We start from the raw sequence: 15,442 nt of genomic DNA on the forward strand, positions 1-15,442 counted from the left end.
GTGATGATGAGTCCAGGCAGTGAGTTATGGGAATTGTAGTTTGTGAGTGAATAGGAGAGTCTTATGTGGAGTGCCCTCTGGTGGCTCTCAAGGGCACTCCAGCTGGTGATCGTTACACAAAGACTGTACAAAAAGGCTCTCTCTTTTCCAAATGCTGTAACTTTTGATTCCTTTATCCAAAAATTATTATTTTTTTATCCAGATGCAGCTTACATGTAGGGGGACTTCACTAAAAAAGAATTTTCCTCCTACCTTATTTCCTTCCTGAGTTATTCCATGACAAATAAGAAAGATATGCAAAATCATAATAAAAATTATATATATATATATATTGTCTTTTATCCGCAGTTTCTCTGCAGGACAATGTCCAAATGTAATGTAATTTATATTTTCAAAAAAATTAAAAAGAGTTCTTTCAAACGATACCTACCTTTTGACTCTCCTTGCTATAGGTTTGGAGTTATTATGAGTATATAATTTTTATCTAGTTTGGAGCAAAATTTGCTGTTTCAGTCTTACCAGTTCATTTCTCTCTGTGTGTGTGTGTGTGTGTTTGTGTGTGTGGGTGTGTGTGTGTGGGGGGGGTGTGTCTTATTTGCACTCTTGATGTTTTAGAGTGTCACCCCTTCATTGCTGTGCACTTTTTTTCAGCACAGTGGCTGATTTGTAGTTTGTACCACCAAAAGTTTCTCTGAGTTTTTGTATTTTTTCGTATTTCCCATTCATTTCCTATGTCGGTCATTTTTGACCGGGAGGAAGCTAAGTGTGACTATTTTTTTTACGACCCTTTAACATATACGAATCATGTCCATGATTTTTTTGTGTGTTCACATAGCTAATACAACAAAAGTCACCAAGTGTCATACCATTCCGATGAAGCAACAATTTTTAAAAATTCTAAATGTATACGTTTTCGGTCATTTTTGACCGAAGAAGCCCAGAGGGTTAAATGTGTTGTATGTATAATATTCACTTCACTTCTGTCTTTCTCCTTGTTTTTCCTTCATCTCAAAAGATCAGTTCTCAAAAGTTTTATCATCAAGAGTTGTTGATCTCAAAACATGTCCCACTCCTGAAATGGCAAAAAGTGGTTCAGTGGAAAAGCCGAAGTCTGTTTACGTGCCGGGAGACTCCGTATCCGTCACCTGCAATGAGGGATTCAACGGATCTGGAGTTTTCATGTGTAACACCAGCGCCAAATGGTTCCCACATGAGCCGAAGTGTCAAAGTAAGCACAGATGATGTTTTGGGATTTTATTTTTTTATTGCATTTAATACTGTGAATAAAGTAATTTTATCCTGATAACATTAGCTCTTTCAAAATTGCATCCTGATAAAGAAGAACATGTATCTAAACAAGCTGGTAAACAAATATACATTTTAAATGTAGCCATTGGATAAAAATGTGTCTGCTAAATGCATAAATATGAATGCAAATTGTTCTTCACTACAAATAAAAGCAGTAAGAGTATTTTTACCCTTGTTTATTATCAGTGATCCGCTGTTCAGCACTTACTGTGGCAAACGGAAGGATACATGGATCTAGTGTTCTGTACAAATCCACAGTGGACGTCAGCTGCAGTGAGGGCTTTGATCTGATTGGCCCACCACAGGTCACATGTGGGCCAGACGGCCAATGGCAGGGCTTGTCTGAGTGTCGCCCTAAAATGATTTCAGCTACTGGTTGGTGCATTAATGTGTTGAAACCATAAAAAAGTTTCAAACAGTAGTATTGCTTTGTAGTCACATGACCTCAAAACCCTGACAAAGTGATCAGGACCCTGACTTATATCACACTGAAGGGGTTAATTACGGCCGGATGTTCATTATCTTGCTTATTACACGTCTACTTTCCACACGAGTTAATAATAAGACATAATATTCATTTAAATTTAAATATTTGATTAGCTCATTAAATGCGAAGAAAAACAGTTTCTAGCAGCGTTGAACCTTAGAAGACAAACAAGTTCAAACAAGAAGGACGTTTAAGGGATAACTGATCATTATGCAGTGTTGCAATCTTGGAATAACTGACCTTGGAATGTCACGACTGACTGATATTATATTCTTTGATGAATAGAAGGTTAAAAAACAGCATTTATTTAAAATGGAACATTTTTGTAACATTATAAATGTCTTTACTGTCACGTTTGATAAATGAATGCTTCCTTGCTAAAAGATCTGAAGGATCATGTGACAGTAATCGCTACTGGATATTCAGCTTTGCATCACAGGAAAAAATTACATTTCAAATTATATTAAAACAGAAAACAATTATTTTAACTTGAAATAATATTGTCACAATATTACTGTTTTTACTGTATGTTGAGAAAATTAATGCAGCCTTGGTGAGCAAAGAAAATATTTTATTACTTTTGACTGGGTTGTGAACAATAATTTCCCCCCACATTTTTTTTTTAGACATAAGAAATACCAATACAATAGACCAATACGAAAAAAAACAAAAAAAAACAAATATATATATATATATATATATATACGAAGACTTCAGATGCAAAAGCCTCTAAGTGCCATCTTAAATGTTCTTCTAGAATGATAATTTTTATCAAGCTTGTATGTTTATGTTCAGTTATTTCACTTAAATGGCAATGAAAATGACCCATTGTCATTTAAGTGAAATTACTGAACTTAACCATATGAGTTTGATAAAAATTATCATTCTAGAAGAACATTTCAGATGGCACTTAGAGGATTTTGCATCTGAAGTCTTCATATATATAAAATGGTAAAAATGTGGGGGGAAATTAGTGTTCACTTCATTCACCCTTGAAATGGAAGTTGAGTGTGTTGCATTATGGGATACTTACTGTTTCTCATGCAGTGTGCTTGTAAGGAATTCAGTCTGCACTATATACTGCAATAATAGTTTAAGTTGTATGTGTCACGGTGGTTACAGTAGCGCACGAGGAAACACAAAACTATAATCTTTTAATAACACAATTGAGAACTGCAGACAAATACAACCGACACATTAACGAGACAGGAAGAGGAACAGAGGAGAACTCAGGGCTTAACAGGGACTAACCAGTTCATTAATATAACAACAGATGAACGGAATACATCATCAGACACACTGGGAAACTGGGGATATGTCTACATTAATCCGGATAGATTTAAAAACTGAGTTTTCGTTTCAAAACACTCTCCGTCCACACTAGCGTTTTCCAAAAGTTTCTCGGAAAACACGTCGGAAAAAACACTGAATTCACCTCACAGCGCATGAGTAAACCCTTATAAAAGCTCATACAGAACAATACATAAGTTATCACGCAATTCATCATTTTATTTAGCAAAATATCTCCGCATTCGCTGATGCGTTCAGGTCGCACTCAGTCACCGTTATATGTTTGGTCTAAAACGCGACTGCGTTCATGTTTTGCCGCAGGACAGCAGATGTAAGTACATTTTCTGTCATCTTTGCAGGACTGTGATATGAAGAGTGTGCAAAGCAACATATTTTAGCAACCGTGTGAAAGTGAATAGCACATAACAGGCACAATACCGGTATAAACATGAATATCTATGGGTTCAATATGGGTCACATGACTAAACTTTACATCATCGTTTTTAAACCGTATTAGACAAGGCCTGGGTCAAATGACAGACACAGGGAAAACATAACTGAAACACAGTACTCATGTTACATGTTAGTTTTCCATTCCAAATCCAGGTTATGTTTACTAGTGTTTCCTTCTTTTTAAAGACCAGCTTTCTTTTAGTATTGTCTCTGTTGTTGAGATCAGTGAATAATATGGACAAGATTCAGTGCTTAAAACTCATTTCCCACAGGTAAATGTGGCCCAGCTCCGTCACACCCCAAGGCGGAGCTCAGAGACGAGTCCTCCGCGCTGAGAGAGTACCCGTCTGGCGTTCTCATCCGTTACCGATGCGGTTTAGGATACCGGCGGGTCAGAGGGAGCGACAGTATACGCTGTCAAGCTGGCCAGTGGACACCGCTGCGGATCCAATGTGAACGTGTGTTTTAAAGTGAACATTTTAACATTTGCTCCCACTTATTATTTTGAAGGATCTAAGGATTCTTAGCTGTGTGTGTGTGTGTGTGTGTGTGTGTGTGTGTGTGTGTGTGTGTGTGTACTTGTACAACTATCTTTGTGAGGACCAGTTTGAGTTTTAGACCATTGGAGTGAGGACAAAGAGAGTAAAGTGAGGACATTTTGGCCGGTCCTCACTTTCTGAGAGCCGTTTAAAGGCCTGTTTGAGGGTCAAGACTTGGTTTTAGGGATAAGGTTATAATTAGGTTAAGGGTATAGGTTTTAGGGTCAGGGTTCGGGTTAGGCACTTATTTGGGATGGGTAAGGTTAGGGTAAGCGGCTTGAGATTGCATTGTGTTAATGAATGTCCTCACAAAGATAGATGTACAAGAATGTGTGTGTGTGTGTGTGTGTGTGTGTGTGTGTGTGTGTGTGAGCTTCAGGAGAGCAACCATACATTTCTTGCTAGAGTAACCATACACCTGCTTTCTGCCTTCATATCCAGAGACATTTAATAGGAGGCAGTTAATGAAAGTTTTGGATACCAGACTGATATTACCTTCTTGACTTTCCTGATGTGTTAAAATAATAAAAAAATATGTTTGTATCAAAAGGGAAAAGATGCGGATCTGCTGGAGAGATTCCTAATGGCCGATTTGAGTACACAGGAGTGTCATTCGGAGATTCAGCTAAAGCCATCTGTCAAGAAGGGTGATTATAATGCTTCCTTTTGAGTTTTGTTAAATTTACATAAGACACTATGCCTGGACTAAATCAAGGGCTCTGCTCCAAAAGCTATAAAAGCAAAAATACGCAGCATTTTAAGGTACGTAAAGAGGTAGGTGTCTATTGCACATTTGCATGCGACAATCCCATTATGCACTGCAATGACTTAAAAGAATTGTTGATTATACTTACAATTTTATTCAGTACCAAAAAGCAAAACAAATCTATGCACAGTATGTTCATGCTTTTGCAAGCATTGCTAAAGCCAAATTCAATCGGGCCTTTCACGTTTCGTCTTTTGCACGATTATTATAATGTCGCAGCAAGATGAAAAAATCCCAACTCTTCAGAACTCCGCAATGTGACAAGAACCAACCAATCAGCTTCACCCTTTCCGCAAGAATGTTTTTTCCCTCTTCTCCATAAATAAATCTAGTCATTTTTGGTGCTGGTAATCCATTTAACCTTTGCTGAAACGTGTAGAACATTCCAGATCATTTAGATAGAAGACAGCGGCCTACACTCTGAAAAATAAAGCTTCTTTATTGGCATTGATAATTCCATTTAGAACCTTTCACATCTATGGGATCTCTCCATTCCACTAAAGGCTATTGATGATGGGAAAAGGTTCTTTAGATTATTAAAATGCTCTTCACATGAAGAGAAATCGTCTTTGGGGAACCAAAAATGGTTCTTGTATTATATCATTGAACAATTTCGGGCTCCCCAAAGACCCTTTCAGTGATCGGTTCGTAAAAGAACCGTTATTTGATCAATCTAAAGAACCTTTTGTGGAATGGAAATATTCTATGGGTGTTTGAGGTTCTTCATGGAACCATCTATGCCAAAACAGAAAGATGCTTTATAATAGTGAAGGCAGCTCACTAGTGTTTGGAGCAGAGCCACATTGTGGAACATTAGACATTCGTCCATCTTTGTTTCATTTTTTTTTTTTTCTCTCTCTCTGTTCGCTCTCTTTAGGTATGAGCTGATTGGCCCACAGATGCTGACCTGCCGGGATAAAGGCTGGGATGGAAGGATCCCTGTGTGCGAGCGTATGATGCTTTATGAGATTTTGGATTATTCTATAGCTTGATTTCATATCTGAATCTCGACTCAATGCTTTAAATAACGCAATGGACTACTTGCACAACTACTTCCGCGTTCTAGTTAGTCCATATCGGGAGTTTGCGGTTAGAGCGTTCAGCGAGAATGCAGATTATCACTATGTTTTATGGCTGCTAATTGATTAAAACAATGAATAATGATCTCTGTGTTAATTATCTTGAGCCTGCTGAAATGTTCCTATAAATATATTTTCTTTCCAACTGTGCATTCTGAATAATACATAGCGTCACCTTCCTAAAATAATTGCCTAAGTCATTTTTTTCAGGTTTCTCAGAAAACACAAAAAACGGTTGAGTAGATTTTCGTTCTTCTTGATGCAGCTGCCATCTTGAAAAGCTTGTAAAATTGCCTAAGTCTCATTGTCTTTTGACTTAGGCAAAATAAAACGGCCTAAGTCACACTCTTGACATAGGCCATTATACTACATTATACTACTCTTTTAAAATAGTTGAATGAATGAGTGCTCGCGAGGTAACGATGTTAAATAGGCTAGGCTATTTAATCAATAACACACACAGCGAAGAGGAGAACGACAGTCAACTACTTTGAATATTAGAGCATTTTGGGTATAAACATGTAAATAGTGAAAAGTTTGACATTGAAAAATGAGAATGATTAAAATATTTAATCCAAATAAATAAATGTTGGTGGTTCGTACTGATGTTATTGCTCTGTTCTCACACACACTTCAGCGTCCCGGTCACTAGTTTAGACGAACACTGACGTACACTCACCTAAAGGATTATTAGGAACACCATACTAATACTGTGTTTGACCCCCTTTCGCCTTCAGAACTGCCTTAATTCTACGTGGCATTGATTCAACAAGGTGCTGAAAGCATTCTTTAGAAATGTTGGCCCATATTGATAGGATAGCATCTTGCAGTTGATGGAGATTTGTGGGATGCACATCCAGGGCACGAAGCTCCCGTTCCACCACATCCCAAAGATGCTCTATTGGGTTGAGATCTGGTGACTGTGGGGGCCATTTTAGTGCAGTGAACTCATTGTCATGTTCAAGAAACCAATTTGAAATGATTCGAGCTTTGTGACATGGTGCATTATCCTGCTGGAAGTAGCCATCAGAGGATGGGTACATGGTGGTCATAAAGGGATGGACATGGTCAGAAACAATGCTCAGGTAGGCCGTGGCATTTAAACGATGCCCAATTGGCACTAAGGGGCCTAAAGTGTGCCAAGAAAACATCCCCCACACCATTACACCACCACCACCAGCCTGCACAGTGGTAACAAGGCATGATGGATCCATGTTCTCATTCTGTTTACGCCAAATTCTGACTCTACCATCTGAATGTCTCAACAGAAATCGAGACTCATCAGACCAGGCAACATTTTTCCAGTCTTCAACTGTCCAATTTTGGTGAGCTCGTGCAAATTGTAGCCTCTTTTTCCTATTTGTAGTGGAGATGAGTGGTACCCGGTGGGGTCTTCTGCTGTTGTAGCCCATCCGCCTTAAGGTTGTGCGTGTTGTGGCTTCACAAATGCTTTGCTGCATACCTCGGTTGTAACGAGTGGTTATTTCAGTCAAAGTTGCTCTTCTATCAGCTTGAATCATTCTCCTCTGACCTCTAGCATCAACAAGGCATTTTCGCCCACAGGACTGCCGCATACTGGATGTTTTTCCCTTTTCACACCATTCTTTGTAAACCGTAGAAATGGTTGTGCGTGAAAATACCAGTAACTGAGCAGATTGTGAAATACTCAGACCGGCCCGTCTGGCACCAACAACCATGCCACGCTCAAAATTGCTTAAATCACCTTTCTTTCCCATTCTGACATTCAGTTTGGAGTTCAGGAGATTGTCTTGACCAGGACCACACCCCTAAATGCATTGAAGCAACTGCCATGTGATTGGTTGATTAGATAATTGCATTAATGAGAAATTGAACAGGTGTTCCTAATAATCCTTTAGGTGAGTGTATGTTTAACATCCGCTTCTTTCTCAGATCGGCTTGGGTTGGATTCAAAACTTCATGTTCTGATAAGTTTGGAAAATTCTGCACACAGTAAACATCAGAATAGCCCTTCTCCTGTCAATAAAAATTGCAAAATTTTTAAATCTTATTGCGGACACATGAACACATGACAATGATTATGAACTCATATTAGAGTAGTAACCGTGCAAAACCAAATTATTGTTGCATTAACTGGCACTGGCGTATGTATAATTACAATATGAAGTTACTATGACTATTTTTAAGTAATCTACATGTAGGATAAAGTGATGTAACAAATTTGTCGTGTCCGAATTCCTCGCTTCGTTTCGTTCACTCCTTGCTGATGTAGTGCACTCAACTGTCAATCATTATATAGGGTTTAGAGTAAACAAGTGAGCGATTTCAGAGACAAGTCAACAAGGGTTGATTCCTATGGGATATTCATAATCTAGGATTGGATTGTTTCCCATCTCTGATGACAGTGTGTTAGGGTTAGGAATTAGGGTTAGAATTAGGAATTAATATTCAGTGTTTGTGTGTTTTGCAGCGGTTCACTGTCCTCCACCCCCAGAGGTCCAGTATGCTGAGATCTCTGAGCCCATATACGACCATGTTCCCTTCGGTCACGTGGTGTCCTATCACTGCCGTTCTGGCGCTCTGATTGGTGCGAGAGAGCTTTACTGCACACAGAAGGGCACGTGGAGCGCCCCGCCTCCGGAGTGTAAAGGTAACTATTAAAACGTATGCATGAAGTTGTGTATTTTATGATATTTTAGGTTTTCAGGTTGGGTTAGATGAACCAACCAAAGTTTCTACTGTGCACAATGATTTTTTTGGCCATGCATTCAGGAAGAGCCCATCATTTTTAAAGTGCCCCTATTATGCTATTCTTAGATTCTTAGATTTGTTGTGGAGTCTCATAGAACAGGTTTACATGCATCAAAATGTTCAAGCACTTTCATTTTCTCATAGTATCCATTGCAGCATCAGCTCTTTTCTCCGTGTCTGAAACGGTTCGATAAAGGATTCAGTCTCTCTAAACTCCTCCTTTCTGCGAGCCTGCTCCCCTCTGATTGGTCAGATTGCCCAGCATGTTGTGATTGGTCGGAAACCAAACGCTCCTTACCATATCTGAATTTCAGCTCTTCCTCAGCACATGATACACAGTGATACGAACAGTGATGACGCCGTCGGGTTTAGCGTATCTATCTCATCCTTTGGAAGTGCATCAAAGTGGATTTGCTTTCGCCGAGCAGAAAACAGCGTCTTCTCGAACATGAACAACACAAACCAAACTCTTCAAGTCTCAGCAACAACTACATGGCCTAGAAATCTAGACGTACCCTAGCGGCAGCAAAATTTATTTTGCAGACAGTGTCGTCTAGAAACTCTCCGTTGGCTTGCGAGCTGGAAAAACCAAACTCTAGTCAGGCCAATCACATCGTGTATAGAGTCGGTGGGCGGGGCTTAACATAATGACGTCAGAGTTGTGACGGTTCCGCGTGAATTCCCTGAGACTTGAAAACAAAGAAGAGCTGCTCCTGCTGGCGAACAGCGGTCTTTCGAATCGTCTTTGTCCGCGACTCTGGAAGACTTGGAGTTAAGCTTCTCTTTGAGAAAAGAACAAAGAACAGCACTGAAGTCATTCTTAAAAAAGGAAGATGTGTTCGTAGTTTTGCCGACCAGATACGGCAAAAGTTTAATCTATCAACTAGCTCCGCTGGTGGGAAAACGCTCTGGTTGGTTGTAGCGCTATCCTATTGCGTGCAGAGTGAATTTGAAAGACAACTGTTTATCCCGCCCCTCGGATTGAGCCCTGCCAATGGTGTGTTCCCAGACCCAACATCTTGATGTGGGTCTGGCTTGTCAGACTAACAACTACAGTGTTTGAGGGTCAAAGTATACATAGTTCGCTGGCAGCCAATGAAGACCACAGGCTGGCATTATGCAAATTTGTTACAAACAATGTAGGTTCAAGCAGGAAGTGAGACTGGAATTACTGACGACTCGTTTCAGGATGTTCATAATCGCTTCTTTTTTTTGGGAGACAAAAACTTCCATTTATCCTGAATTTTGCTTAACACATAATTTGCTAATTATTTCTGTGGCCCCTTTATTTGAATACATGAATTAACAGACTATTTCCTGTGCCTTTCAGACATTGTCTGTCCTCACCCACATGTGCCACGTGGATCAAGAATGAGTGGTTTCAGGTCTGTCTATAAACTCGGGAACTCAGTGACAATCATCTGCAATCCTGGTTTGAGGCTTATTGGAGAGAGTTTCGTCACCTGTGGCCAAGACGGGAAGTGGAAACCAAAGCTTCCACAATGTGAGCGATTGAACGGATAAATATTCAACTGAAAGTCACACACAATACAGCTGGCCGTCTCAGTCATAATAAAGCTCTTTTCTTATCTCTGTATTTCATTAAAATGAGCAGAGCACTATTTAATATTTACTCGAGATTATTTATTGTCATAAAATAACTATAATGACTAGATGAAACACTTTTTGGAAGTCATGACTTTTTATATATGAAATATGTTAATCTACAGCATTATGGATACTATTTTTATAGCTTGTTTTCATGTTCTTTTCTTTTTTCTATTCAGTATAAATAAAAATGAGACAACATTACATTTCTTAAAAAAGAAACGTTTGGTTATTTAATCAGCACAAAATGGGCATATAGCAACAAATGTTATGATAACGCTTCACAATAAGGTTCCTTTGTTATATTAGTCAACCGGGTGGTTGATTATGATTTCACTTTTCTAACTTTAGTGAGTGTGTAATGTTGCTGTTTGAGCATAAACAACATCTGCAAAGTTACAATGCTCAAAGTTCAAAGCAAAGGGAGAGTGAGTCCAGCAGGGGGCGCTGCTCATCCTGCGGTCTCACTGGGTCCTAACGCGCCAGCATGATGTTCAACTGTACTGTAAAAAAGGCAAATCTGTGGTTAATATAAGTTAATATAAGTCTTTCTAGTGTAACCCTGGTGTAACAGAAGAGAACAGGAAAAAAAGATGAGCAGAAACACAAGCACTACAACTGACTTCCAGCCTCAGCCTTAGATGCAATCATCTGAAGATAAAAGAAGACATTAATTCTCTCAAGATTCTGATTAAACAACTCCAAAAACAGCATTACCATCTTCACTCATTACAAGCCAGACTGACTTCATTTCTGTCAGACGTCTACAGAAGCTCTTATTGAGAATTAACACAGGTTTAGGTGATGTTGTATTGAAATCTTTTGTTTGAAGTCACCATTATTGTGATCGGTGTTTGTCTTAGTTGGGCTCTTGACCTTTGATTTTTCTGAAGCTAGTTTTTTTTTTTTTTTTATTCAACAATTGCAATAGTGTTTTCCATTTAGATCATCATTATTGTGATCGGTGTTTGTCTTAGTTGGGCTCTTGACCTTTGATTTTTCTGAAGCTAGTTTTTTTTTTTTTTTTATTCAACAATTGCAATAGTGTTTTCCATTTAGATCATCATTATTGTGATCAGTGTTTGTCTTAGTTGGGTTCTTGACCTTTGATTTTTCGTACGTTTTTTTTTTCGTTACGTTTTTATTTTATTTTTACTATTGCAATAGTGTTTTACTAAAGGCATTTGTTTGTTGTTGCAGACAGAAATTGAACATTTGATCGGCACCATTGTTGAGTCGTATTCTGATTTTTGATGTCTGTTTCTGAATGATACAGTAGGTCAAAACTTTTTTGTGCTTGTTTTTAAAATCATGCTGCATCCCTGGATTGATAATACATAATTTAAATGTATTAATGACTCCACTTAATGATGATATTACCATCAATAGTTAGCCAGCATCACCTGGAATAATTTATAGTTATAAATGTTTGCTCAGAATATTATTGTGACAATGACAAATAAAAGTAAAGTTTAACTCCAAAAGAATGAAATTATTCTGAAATAATGAAGGCACAAGTTTAGCTATAGTTGACTTAATATAGTTTACTTTTCATCTACCTTTGGTGTTTGGTTTTTCTGTACCTGTGAATTAAGAAATCAAAATAGACAACTTTAAGAACACCAATTTCTTTCATTTAAAAAGACAATACAAAATCCAGACATTTTTACATGAGCATAAACAAATTTCAAGTGCAAATACCATTTCCCATTCCATGAATCATTGTGGCAAAGTCATTTCTTTTTCTCAAAAAAAAAAAAAAAAAACATTTTGAAAAAGAAAAATGGGGAAAAAGACAAAAGACAATAGAAAAACACAGACAAAAAAAAAAAAAAAAAACACACATTAAACAGCAACATGGATTGATCATTTATCGATGTTTGAAATGGGTTTGGTAGAGCAAAGACAAGGGGAAATTATAAAAAAAAATAAAGCAGTCACAGACCGCCAATGACACTGACTAGTTAGAGTAGCAAATACTCTGCATTTCTTTTAGTGAACATTCAACAAAACATTAACTACTTTGCCACAAACTTTCCATCCAGGCAATCATGGCTATTTCACATATGACCCATCCTTTAAATTCCACGGAGACATCCAACCTGCAGTGCTGCAACATGTTTAGTAGTATGAACTGGTTTCTGCAAGTGGGGCAATATTGACAGTTCACTTCTTCTTGGGTTAACCCAAGGTGTTGTTTTTTTTTTTTTTCTATTCTATCATATTTATACATTTAAACAATTATATTAGTGACCATTGTAATAGATGACAAAATGTACATAATACCTAAAACGTCAATAAATGCTTCATCAAATAACCCACACACATTCAGTTCGTTTCAATTCTGGATTTTAGGATCTAGTCTCGAGGGTTAGACTTTCCTGCACTTGAAAAAAAAAAATGGCCTGGGACATTCTTGTGTGTTTGAATACAGATTGAATACAGATTAACTTTCAAAAAAGAGGTTGGGTCAAGGGTTACAAATAGACGCGTTTGACCACGTGTGGAGCCAGCTTTTCAGTCAACACCACAACTTTGTCTTTTTTTTATTTTTCCCAGCACAGAAATAGTCCCAAAACATTCTACGCAAGCATGTAAATGTGCAAGTACTGTATGTGTCGCATTAGATCTATCTTTTTACGGTAAGTTTCAGCTACTGAGATCTTGTTTAGCGAGTTAAAGTCGACGTGTATAGCTATGTAACTATCGTCTCCTTGAGTCCCGAGGCTTGTTACCATCGCAGGAACGCGTGTTTATGTACATTGGACGAGCGTTTGCGTACTTGCGTAGAGCGTTTCTGGCCTTGATGCTCGATGTCTGAACACACCCTCTTCTGTGTCCGCATTTGAAAGGGAGGCTAGTACAGCGGAACGTTTCTAAGTACAAGTTTGGGAGAACAACTTGTGTTTGGACTTATCTCTCAGACTCCAATTAGTCTACGTTTAATTCATATTTACAATATACAAAAAAAAAAAGAAAAGAGACAACAGTAAACTACCATTTTGACCAGTCCTTTTCTGGTTACATATAAAAACTGGGTATGGTTTGACCTTCTCGAAGTTTGGTTCTTTTTCGCATGTGAAGGGCTCTACCTATGAACACATTCATGAGGAATACTAATTCATAATTAATACAGGAAACACTCATAAATGTCGACATCCACAGGCTTATCCTGACACTATTTGCACTTCAGGCACTTGCAAGCAAATCTAACCGCGGTCCGGTGAAACCCAACACTTTGTAACCTGAACGCTGCTTCTCTTTGGGTCCTTCTATAATGTGCAAAACAAACTCAAAACACTGTCATTTCATCTCGCTCGTGACTGTAAAGTCCATCCGCGTCAACCCCCCGTGCTTTACGTTTATCAGTGATTCGTGTCTGCACTATGAAATCGTTTCTTCCAACCTGTGAAAGAGTCCGGCCCCTCGACTGCTCTTCTCTGTAGGACATTTCTTGAATTGCGATAGGCAAAACCGAAGGCTTAAAGTGACGTTTCTGAAGAAGCAGCAATTGCATGTCCTGCAAAAAACTCACAGAAATGAGCGTTAACAGTCCACCGTTCTCAAAATCCCAACCGACCTTCTCATCACCCGAGCCTTTCCAATAACGCACGATTTGTTAAATTAACTTGAATATTAGGAAATAGACGAATATGCAGTTGACAATAATACAATCTGAACTGGCAGACCTTAACGAAACATTACTGTTTTAACAGCATGACCTTTAGAGATTACATGTATGCTCTAGGAGCTCAAATATAATGTTTTAACATTGTGAAATGCTTGATATGAATTAGATCTTACCGAGAGCACACTAAAAGTACAGATATACAAAAGATTGTACATTTATTCTGAGAACTAGCAGAGTTTACGACGGCTGGAACTTGGGGAAAGCCTTTTTTTTTTTTAAAGCACGATCACAGCTAGCTCCAGTTCAACAAGTAGATTTTCTTTTCTTTGACATGCGCCAACTTTCTTTTGTCTGTACAACACGCTCTTTAACTCAAATCATGTCTGTGAAAACCAGGCGTGCGTTTAGACTCGCACGTCGCTCTTAACGGGAGGAGTGGGAGCACCCAAACCATCGTCTTCCTCTACGGGACGCCTCAGGACTGAGCGTGCAAACGTTCATACGACCGGACAAAACCATCATCGACACAGCACAGAATGGTGACGTAGAGAAAGGAAACACGTTCATTGTCTCGATACGACTGCGTTACATGTAGACTACACAGAAGCTTTTTTTTCCCCCTCGGAGGTGACGGACAAGAAAAAGAAAAGAAAAAGGTAAAGTGAAGTGAAACATCTGAAATCTGCATAGTGTGGTTGTGTGTGTGCTGTTGAATATGTGTGTGCGTGTGTATTTCCTTTAAATGTGTGTAGGATCCCGTTGACTCGAGGCCAGGTGACTGGAGGTGTGTGGATGTGGACGGAGCTCTTGGATTATTTGTACGGGCGCAGGAAAGCGGAGACTTTGCTGTGGATGAGACGTATGAATGAGCGCGGGAGCATCTCCGTGGAGTCCCGGGTGGAGTACTTGTAGTAATTGTTTGGGTGAGCCAGCACGTCGAACAGAGTTTTAATCAGTTTTTTATCCTGGTGGGAACAGAAAGGAGAAAGATCCAATGAGACTGCCGTGAAATGGACATCATTTAAAAATTGAAATGCTTTCGTCATGTACGGTCAGTGTATAGAAATAAGCAGTTTCAACAATCTTAACATTCCTTCAACACAATTTTGCACATTGAGTCCGATTCTCGTCCGAAATTTCCGCACGTTAAAAATAAATACGACCTCACGTTGTGGCGATCACGTACACAATGCTTCCGAAACTTTTGTCCGTCATAAATCTGCGTTTTTCGCATCTGTAGCAAGCGTTTTGAGACGTGTTTTGACAATTCAGAGCCACTAAATGACGAATACGAAAATTCCGTTTTTTCGTATTCGTCATCCTAAAAATTCGTCACGCACAGAAACCTCGCACACTGAGTCCGATGCGTGTTACTTAGTCAGTTAAAATTTGCAAAGCAATACAAAATGGAGTCTTCAAGCAGTGAGGATGATTTTGTTGTCCTCTCTCTTCTTAAAAAGAATGAGGAAATATTGGGTCCATCCAACAATCCTGAGATTGCGTAGAGAGGAAGGACAGTTCGCTGTGGGATTATTCCGAGCGATTCAAAGT

General features: G+C 38.8%; 2 protein-coding genes across 6 annotated transcripts in view; one reads left to right on the forward strand and one right to left on the reverse strand.

Annotated features, from left to right (window-relative positions):
- Positions 1-12,639, forward strand: part of LOC311302141 (sushi, von Willebrand factor type A, EGF and pentraxin domain-containing protein 1) — a 30,703-nt gene extending 18,064 nt beyond the window's left edge. The window contains exons 12-18 of the mRNA XM_084427784.1: positions 1,016-1,228; positions 1,495-1,683; positions 3,811-3,996; positions 4,628-4,724; positions 5,721-5,794; positions 8,372-8,551; positions 9,983-12,639. Coding sequence (XP_084283910.1) covers positions 1,016-1,228; positions 1,495-1,683; positions 3,811-3,996; positions 4,628-4,724; positions 5,721-5,794; positions 8,372-8,551; positions 9,983-10,176 — 1,133 coding nt within the window. The 3' untranslated portion in view covers positions 10,177-12,639. The remainder of the gene's footprint in view (positions 1-1,015; positions 1,229-1,494; positions 1,684-3,810; positions 3,997-4,627; positions 4,725-5,720; positions 5,795-8,371; positions 8,552-9,982) is intronic.
- Positions 12,118-15,442, reverse strand: part of scube3 (signal peptide, CUB domain, EGF-like 3) — a 117,573-nt gene continuing 114,248 nt past the window's right edge. For all 5 annotated transcript variants that reach the window (XM_084427779.1, XM_084427782.1, XM_084427780.1 and 2 more), the window contains one exon: positions 12,118-14,856. In XM_084427779.1, the coding sequence (XP_084283905.1) occupies positions 14,704-14,856 (153 nt within the window). In that variant the 3' untranslated portion in view covers positions 12,118-14,703. The remainder of the gene's footprint in view (positions 14,857-15,442) is intronic.

Source organism: Rutilus rutilus (genome assembly GCF_951802725.1).
Source record: "Rutilus rutilus genome assembly, chromosome: 13".
In the NCBI taxonomy this organism is placed as follows: Eukaryota; Metazoa; Chordata; class Actinopteri; order Cypriniformes; family Leuciscidae; genus Rutilus; species Rutilus rutilus.